The 9084-nt window shown below is 44.7% G+C and overlaps 1 protein-coding gene across 2 annotated transcripts in view; it reads left to right on the forward strand.

Moving 5' to 3' along the window:
• The window catches only part of RSL1D1 (ribosomal L1 domain containing 1), a 15146-nt gene extending 6442 nt beyond the window's left edge, over nt 1–8704 (forward strand). The window contains exons 6-9 of one of the 2 annotated variants that reach the window (XM_008066233.1): nt 187–280; nt 364–483; nt 4447–4734; nt 8146–8704. In XM_008066233.1, coding sequence (XP_008064424.1) covers nt 187–280; nt 364–483; nt 4447–4734; nt 8146–8472 — 829 coding nt within the window. In that variant the 3' untranslated portion in view covers nt 8473–8704. The remainder of the gene's footprint in view (nt 1–186; nt 281–363; nt 484–4446; nt 4735–8145) is intronic. The other variant, XM_021716662.1, reaches the window with a different exon arrangement.
• The last annotated feature ends 380 nt before the right edge of the window (nt 8705–9084 follow it).

Below are 9084 nucleotides of genomic sequence, written 5' to 3' on the forward strand. Positions count from 1 at the left end.
TGACAGAGTGAGACTCCAACTAAAAAAAAAAAAAATATATATATATATATGTAGAACCGGAAGATTTTAATGCTTCTACCTTAACAAAAAAAAAACTTAAGGTTATGTATTCATCTTTCTCAATGCCTCCTGTGCTTTATTTTGAAAAATTATTTTAAATTCTTGTCTAACATGGTGCTATTTCAGTACTATCCGTGTCGGTCACACCGGAATGCAGATCCAGCACATCGTGGAAAACATCATTGCTGTCACGAAAGAGCTCTCAGAAAAATTGCCGGAGGTACAGTACTGCAGGTGCATCAGCTGGTTGTTGATTTAAGAAGGCAAAGTCTGTGTAGATGCTAGTGCTCTGCTCTTTTTCAGAAGTGGAAGAGCGTGAAGCTCCTATTTGTGAAAACAGAGAGATCGGTTGCCCTTCCCATCTTTTCTTCATTTGTCACCAACTGGAATGAAGCCACCAGAAAAATTCTTCAGAAGAAAAACGTGAGTCGAATTTTAAATAGTTGATAGTGTTATGAATCAAGGGTAGCAACTCAGCCCCAGAAGGGAGAGCCAGATTGCCACTTCTGCTTAACTTTCAAGTATCTTTTATGGTTTTCTGGTGGTTGTGTTTTTGGTTCACTGTTCCCATTTGACATAGGAAGTGATTAATGTTGGTGTGAGTGATGTATATTAAGATAGACATGTCCTGAATTTGCTGATAAGTTAGGTATTTTAATTTTTAATCTGTTTTAAAGGGGCTAGCTTTGAAAGGGGCCTTTGCTGAGGCAAAGAGGAGCTAAAAAAAAAGAGGTTTATGTCGGGCATGGTGGCTCATGCCTGTAAACCCAGCACTTTGGGAGGTGGCGGCAAGAGGATTGCCTGAGCTCAGGAGTTCGAGACCAGCCTGAACAACAGCGAGTTGTCTCCACAATAAGTAAATTTTTAAAAAATGGCCAGGCGCAGTGTCTCAAGCCTGTAAACCCAGCACTTTGGGAGGCCAAGGTGAGAGGATTGCCTGAGCCTACGGGTTCGAGACCAGCCTGGGCAACATGGTAAGACCTCAGGTCTACAATAAATCAAAAAAAATTAGCTGGGCATGGTAGCACACACCTGTAGTTCCAGCTACTTGGAAAGCTGAGACGGAAGGATTGCCAGAGCGTAGCAGGTTGATGCTGGGGTGGTCGTGAGCATGCCATTGCACTCCAACCTGGGTGACAGAATGAGACTCCAACTCAAAAAAAAAAAATTAGCTGAGCATGGTAGCATTCACATGTAGTTTTAGCTATTTGGAAGGTTGAGACAGAAAAATTGCCTGAACCCAGCAGGTTGAGGCTGCAGTGGCCATGAGTGTACTACCGCACTCCAACCTGGGCAACAGAGTGAAACTTCGACTAAAAAAAAGGCTTGTTAAAATCAACTTTAGGCTGAGCTCGGTGGCTCAGCCTGTAATCCCAGCACTTTGGGAGGCCAAGGCGAGTGGATTGCCTGAACCCGCGAGTTCAAGACCAACCCAGGCAACTTGGTGAGACCTCGTCTCTACAATAAATCAAGAAATTAGCTAGACATGGTAGCGCATGCCTGTAGTTCTGGCTACTTGGAAGTCTGAGGCAGAAGGATTGCTAGAGCCCAGCAAGTCAATGCTGGGGTGGCCATGAGTGTACCACTGCACTCCAGCCTGGGCGACAAAGTGAGACGCCAATGAATAGAAAAGGGAGTAGGACTTCATTGACTGGGCACAGTGGCTCATGCCTGTAATCCCAACACTTTGAGAGGCAGAGGCTAGAGGATTGCCTAAGACCACAGGTTCAAGACCAGCCTAGGCAACATGGTGAGACCTTGTCTCTACAATAAATCAAAAAATTATCTGGGCATGGTGGCACATGCCTGTAGTTCCATTTACTTGGAAAACTGAAGCAGAAGGAACACCTGAGCCCAGTAGGTCAAGGCTGTAGTGGCTGTGAGCGTGCTATTGCACTCCAGCCTGGGTGGTAGAGTGAGACTCCAGCTAAAAAAAAAAAATTAATTTTATTAGCAACAGTAAGTCCTCATTTAACGCCCTCGGTAGGTTCTTGGAAACTACTACTTTACATGAAACCAATTTTGTAGGCTCGTTGATATAAACAAGAGTTAAAGTTTCTCGAGCATATTTCTAGTCACAAATACAATGTCAAATTTTTTTTTCTTCCCAAGCCGGAGTCTCACTCTGTCGCCCATACTGGAGTGAAGTGGCACGCTCACGGCCACCACAGCCTCAACCTGCTGGACTCAGGTGATCCTTTCACCTCAGCCTTCCAAGTAGCTGGAACTGCAGGCATGTGCCAACATGCCCGGCTAATTATTTTTAATTTATCGTAGAGACGAGGTTGCTCAGGCTGATCTTGAAGTTGAGCTCAGGCAATCCTCTCGCCTCTACTTCCCAAAGTGCTGGGTTTACAGGCGTGAGCCACCACATCCAGCCAACACCAGACTTCTAAATACAGACTATTAACTATTGAAATGGGAACTGTACATACATTTAAGAAAGTGAGCAAAACAGAGATGATAATCATTTACCTAGTTATATCCAGTTCAGAGTCACAGGTTGCTGGAGTGTACCCTGGCAGTTTAGGGCTTAGGTACCAGGAAGGAGCTAACTCAGGACAGGGCACCACCCTTTCACAAGGCACGCTTACTCACTGGCACGATTTAGACACAGCAGCTCATCTAACATGTACATCTCTGGGATAGGGGTGGAAACTAGAGCACCTGTAGAAAACCCACACAGACATGAGGAGAATGTAGAAACCACACATGGGGGCCCCAGCTAGGAATTGAAGTTATAATGGAATGAGGGAGGCAGCATTATTCGAGGACCTGCTGTACTTTGTCATGGGTGGGCAAGGTTTAAGGTTACATTAGGTTAACAGAAAACCCCTGGGGTTAGGTTTGTAGGTTTTCAGGGCTACTTTAGCAAAGAAGCTTTCAGAAGGAAGGAACATTCGGGTTTTTGCTATTTGTTAGACTGATCTCCTGGCGCGTTCTCTCTTAAGCCATGTTCATCATGTCCAGTAAGTTTTATTAATTTTGGCTTTTATTAACTTCTAGAAGTTACATACCTTGTTCTTTTTCATATTGGCTTTGTCCCTTTGTTGGTTTCCTGTTACTTATAAACTAGTAGTTCGTCTTAAATCTGCAAACAGTTTAGAGATGCCTCAAAATTGCAGTTGGAGAAGTCTTGTTGCAGCAGTTACCTCTACTTGCTGGTTCCTTATTGCATTTGAAAATGGAATTTCTAGAACTGGGAGCTCCAGTGGCGTGATCAGTTAGTATATGGCACTTGTAGGAACAGTGTAAAGACTAGGATGGAGGTGCCTTCGGAAAAGAACTTTGGGTTTGCTTCTATTGTGTACCTTGGGTCTCCTTTAGCTGGGACCCCCAGGAGGCACATTCCAGGCTGGAAGTTCCCTAGTGACTCAGACCAAGTCGGGGCTGCGCGTCTGCATGCTCTGCTTCCTGCTCATCTTGATTCTGAGGACTCAGCTCGAGAGGAGGAGGGTTGCCTCTTAGAACCCCTCCATAGTTCATCCCTCCATTCCCACTTGGCTGGTAAGAAAAAGGATCAGCAAATCCTTTGAGTGTTCACCTACTCCTTTGGGTCCTCATTTTGAATGGCTTAGAGTGCGACCAACTCATCTGTGCTTTTATGGGAGAAAAAAATTTACTTTAAATATTTTACCCTGCCCTTTTTTTTTTAGCTTGTTTTCACTGGGAAGGTGATCCAGAATAGTGTAGGCAGCTATCACTGAAAGCAACAAGTGTGAATTTTTTTGTCATTTGTCAGCAGATTCAGTTGAGGTCATTGTGAAGATGTTGGGATTATTGGTTAGAAGGGAATTTAGACACTTAGAGATTTCATTCAACAGTACTCTGTGATAAGGAAAGTGGACCTCTAGCTATGTACGTTTTTACTGGTTTAACTTTTAACCACTATCTGAGGTAGGAAACATGCAATTCACAAGCCAGGTGCAGTAGTTCACATCTGTAATCTCAGCACTTTGAGAGGCTGAGGTGGGAGGATCACTTAAGGTTGGGAGTTCGAGAATAGCCTGGGCAACATAACAAGACCCATCTCTTTAAAAAAAGCAAGGTGAAGTACAGTTCACAAACCATATTGTACAAGTCAGGGTTATTCTTTACTCCCCTCTAAACATTACTGGCTCTCACAAAACTGTTAACTTACATACTGCAGATAACCAGATTCTGAAACACCAATGGACAGTTTGCTGCATAAAGTGCATATTTGGCTCTGAGTCAAAAACAAAGTATGGTTGAGGTTCCAGTACTGGTAAGGGCATTTGTTTTCTGTGTGCAGGTCAAGGGCCTCTAAGGAGCTTCTGAGTACTCAGCTGAAAGTGCTAAATCTATGCTATTTGTTTATCAACAGAACATTTTCTGCTAAAATTAAATGTGGGTTTTTTTTGGTAGATGGAAAAGAAAAATCGGACAGAAAAAAGACGTGAAAAACAGAGGCTGAAGAACAGAAACAAAAGGTTGAGGAGAAAGGCTAAAAAGGCTGCGTCCGTCGCTGAAGGTAAAATGGCATCCGAAATTGGTGGTGCTCCAATGAAGAAAACTCCATCCCAGAAGACCCCAGAGTGTGGGAAGAAAAAACATGGCAACGGGAAAGCCCAGCTTACAGTAACAAAGGAATCCAAAGATGAAATTCCACAACTGGTACCAATAGGAACAACTCCAGCTAAAGAAAATGGGGAGGTACTTTTGCTACTAATATTTACATTGGACTGGTTCAGTGGCCACTGTATGTCAGGCAGGCACTGTGCTGAGTGTTGTTGAGAAATAATGAGGCACAGTGGCTCACATTGTAATCCCAACACTTTGGAAGGCTGAGACAGAAGGATTGCTTGAGGCCAGGAGTTTGAGAATGGCCTGGGCCTTGTCTCTCTTTTTTTTCAGTTGGAATCTCACTCTGTCGCCCAGACTGGAGGGCCGTGGCCACTCCCGGCCACCGCAACCTCGACCTGCTGGGCTCCGACGATCCTTCCACCTCAGCCTTCCAAGTAGCCGGAATTACAGGCATGTGCTACCACGCCCGGCTGATTTTTTGATTTATTGTAGAGATGAGGTCTCGCTGCCCAGGCGGGTCTCGAACCTGTGGGCTCAGGCAATCCACTCACCTCAGCCTCCCAAAGGCGTGGGATTACAGGCTGAGCCACCGAGCCCGGCTGGGCCTTGTCTTTACAAATAATTTTTTAAAAATTTGCTAGGTGTGGTGGCACACACCTGCAGTCCTAGTTACTTGGGAGACTGAGGCGAGAGGATCAAATGCTAGAGTAGACCCCAAGAACAATAAAAATGGTTATCATGATTTACTTTACTTTTTTTTTAGATGGGGGTCTCTCTGTGTTGCCCAGGCTGGTCTCGAATTTCTGGGCTCGCGTGAACATTCTGCCTCAGCCTCCCAAGTTGCTAGGATGACAGGCATGAGCCACTGGGTGCAGTGGCTCACATCTGTAATCCCAGCTCTTTGGGAGTCTGAGATGGGAGGATTTCTTGAGCCCAGGAATTTGAGAATAGCCTGGGCAACATAGCTAGACCTCATCTCTACAAAAAATTAGCCAGTTGTGGTGCATGCCTGTAGTCCTAACTACTGGCTGATACAAGAGGATCACATGATCCCAGGAGTCACAGACTGTAATGAGCTATAGTTGTACCACTGTCCACCAGCCTGGGTGACAAAGTGAGACCCTGTCTCTAAAAAAACAAAGGAATTTTGGAGTGATGTATAGTAAACACAACCTTTTGTGTAGTTTGGAGTTAAAGGGGATTTGATCATATTTTTAATTCAAAGAAATACTACCTGTGGATTTAAAAAGCAGACCAGAGTGGAAATTTGGGCATATTATTTTAATTCTGACGCTGAGTCCTGGAGTGGCAAATGGTTAATCTTGGTAAATTTAGCGTGGCCAACTTGGGTTCTGGTTCCTGCCTCTAAAACCCTCCAGAGCAATGCCTCCAAAGATTCTTAGCAGAAATCTGACTTCATGGGTTTCAGAGAAGGTATTTAAAGGAATTGCGCTTATTCTTCCCTCTTTAAAAAGACTTGTACATGGTCGGGCACAGTGACTCAAGCCTGTAATCCCAGCGCTTGGGACCGAGGTGAGAAGATTGCCTGAGCCCAGGGGTTCAAGACAAGCCTGGGCAACTTGGTGAGGCCTCATCTCTACAATATATATATATTTTTAAATTAGCTGGGCAGGGTAGTGTGCACTGGTAGTTTTGGCTACTTGGAAGGCTGAGGTGGAAGGATCACCTGAGCCCAGGGGTCGATGCTGGGGTGGCCATGAGTGTGCCACTCTACTCCAGCCTGGGCAATAGAGTAAGACTCTGACTTAAAAAAAAAAAAATGCTTGTACTCATAGTATCTATCTGATTATCAGGGGGGTGATATCTCAGAATAAGGGAGGGTGATAGGTCCCTATGAATGAAAGGGCTGTATTTCCCCTGTATCCAGAGAAGACTCACACAGGCCTCTATAGGCAAGAGTCCTAGTCCCAGGGCTATCACCACACTTGACCTATTTTGTACTTCAGATTAATTGGAATCTTTAAGATTTTTATCTAAGGTGCTACTGAGTTTTTAAATATACTTTAAATCAACATCAGCTGTATAATAGGTTTTAGAATCATCTGTTTATAAGTTTGTAGGATAGCAGAATTGAAGAAAGGGCATGATACTCAACTTTTAATACATACTCATGGGGAAAGGCAGGGAATAAGAGGGATGGTGAAAGGCAGGTGACTACAGAGTTTACAAAACTTTTTTTTTTCTTGAATTGGAGTCTCAGGCTGGATTGCAGTGACACGCTTGCGGCCACTGCAGCCTTTACCTGCTGGGCTCCGGTGATCCTTCCGCCTCAGCCTTCCAAGTAGCCAGAACTACAGTCGCGCGCTACCACACCCGGCTAATTTTTTGATTTATTGTAGAGATGAGGTCTCACCATGTTGCCCAGGCTGGTCTCAAACCCGGAGACGCAGGCAGTCCTCTAGCCTCAGCCACCACACCCAGCCTGCAAAACATCTTTGGTGGTTAAGTTTTCCACAGTAGTAAGCCCATAGTTTTGTTGTTTGTTTTTGTCTTTAAATCCACTTGTATATTGAACAGAGTATGTTGATAGAATGCTGTCGTTGAAGCATCAGTAGCAGCCACCTGGGTTGCTCGGAAACCCCAGGATTCCTGCATGGGAAGCACTCCTTTCATAAAACTTCTGGCTTAACTTTGAGAAATGACTTTTTCTTTTTTTTTCTTTTGAGTTGGAGTCTCTGTCACCCAGGCTGGACTACGGTGGCACGTTCACGGCCACCACAGCCTTGACCTGCTGGGCTCAGGCAATCCTTCTGCCTCAACCTTCCAAGTAGCTGGAACTACAGACATGTACCACTACGCCTGGCTAATTATTTGATTTATTGTAGAGACGAAGTCTCCCCATGTTGCTCAGGATAGTCTTGAACTTGTGAGCTCAGGCAGTCCTCTCACCTCGGCCTCCCAAAGTGCTGGGCTTATAGGCGTGAGCCACCGTGCCTGGTCTGAGAAATGACTTTTTCTAACAGGCACCTCGGTTAGTTTTTACACACGATTTTGGGAATCCCACCCTAAGCCATGTGCAAGGGGTTTGCAACTGCAAGTGAAGAAGAGTCAGGACTTGGTTATTGGTATTCCAGTGATGCTCCTAGTGGTATGCCAGGAGTCCCTACCCTCAACCAGAAGGAAGGATGGTTTCTGTCATCTTTAATAGTGGAATACAGCTTTCAGAACTTCTGTGAGGCAAAACATGAAACTGTTTCTTATTTTTTCATCATGTTGAGGCATACCTTTAGGAATTTAACTAATAAAAGTAGTAACTCAGGCCAGGTGCAGTGGCTCACACCTATAATCCCAGCACTTTGGGAGGCTGAGGTGAGAAGATTGCCTGAACTCAGGGGAAGGACTGCCTGAGCCCAGCAGGTTGAGGCTGTGGTGGCCGTGAGTATGCCACTGCCCTCCAGCCTGGGTGACAGAATGAGACTCCGACTTGAATGAAGGAATGAATAAATAAATAAATAAAATTAAAAAGGCAGTAACAGAGTGTCAGGCTTTGTGGTTTTTTTTCACGCTTCTTTTTTCTAGGTCAAAAAACCTTCCATGGGAAAAAAGCCTCCAAAAAAGAGTCCTGACCTGAGCACACCTCGTGGAAAGAAGAGAAAGACTCTGCCAGTTTCAGAGACCCTAGAAGCTGCAGCACCTGAGACACCAGGGAAAAGCCCAGGGAAGAAGCCAAAAGTCAGAGAAGAGATGGAGAAAGAAAGAAAGCCTTCACTGGGGAAAAAAGACCTGAAACAGACTCCAAAGAAACCAGGGACCAAGTTTTTTGCCACTCTTAGTAAATCTACGAGTAAAGCTCTCCACACCCCTAAACAGCGGCCCAAAAAAACTGCTGTGCCCCCGTCAACCTAGAGTCAGCAATTCAGCCAGAACAGCAGAACTACCTGAGGAGCGTTTCAGAAATACTCGGGTGCTGCCCCCATTGCAGGCTTCTCCAAGTATAGGCCTGGACTGCAATGTTTTTTAAAGCTTCCATGGGTGATTCTGATGCATGTGCCTGGTGTAAGAGCCAGTGGTTTGCAGAAAGACTATTTTTTAATTGTTCTTATGTGTTTTTGCTAATATAAAAAGGAAAAACAGAGTACTTCTCTATAGTTGTGTTGTCTGTTATTAAAGTTAACATTTGCTTCGAGTGTATGTGCTGTTGGCATTCCAGATCATGCCAGTGTGATTTGAAGGCCTGTGATGTGACCCTTTTCCTCATCTGCTCTAAACCATCATTCTCATATTAGCACTTTTGTGTCTGTCATTAAAGTAGAAGAGCAGGGCCTCGTCACCTGAGAATCAACCAGGGAACTTAGGAATCAACCAGGGAACTTAGGAAACACATGACTGTCTTGGTCCTCATGCTGAGATTGTTTATTTTGTGAGGGTCTTGGCGGTCACCCAGGCTCATGAGTCACTGGATTAGCATACATGTGGTGAGGGCAATTGACGTCAAATCATTTCTAGAGACATTCTGTT

Source organism: Carlito syrichta, unplaced genomic scaffold (genome assembly GCF_000164805.1).
Source record: "Carlito syrichta isolate Samal-C Ts95f unplaced genomic scaffold, Tarsius_syrichta-2.0.1 Scaffold308864, whole genome shotgun sequence".
Taxonomy (NCBI): domain Eukaryota; kingdom Metazoa; phylum Chordata; class Mammalia; order Primates; family Tarsiidae; genus Carlito; species Carlito syrichta.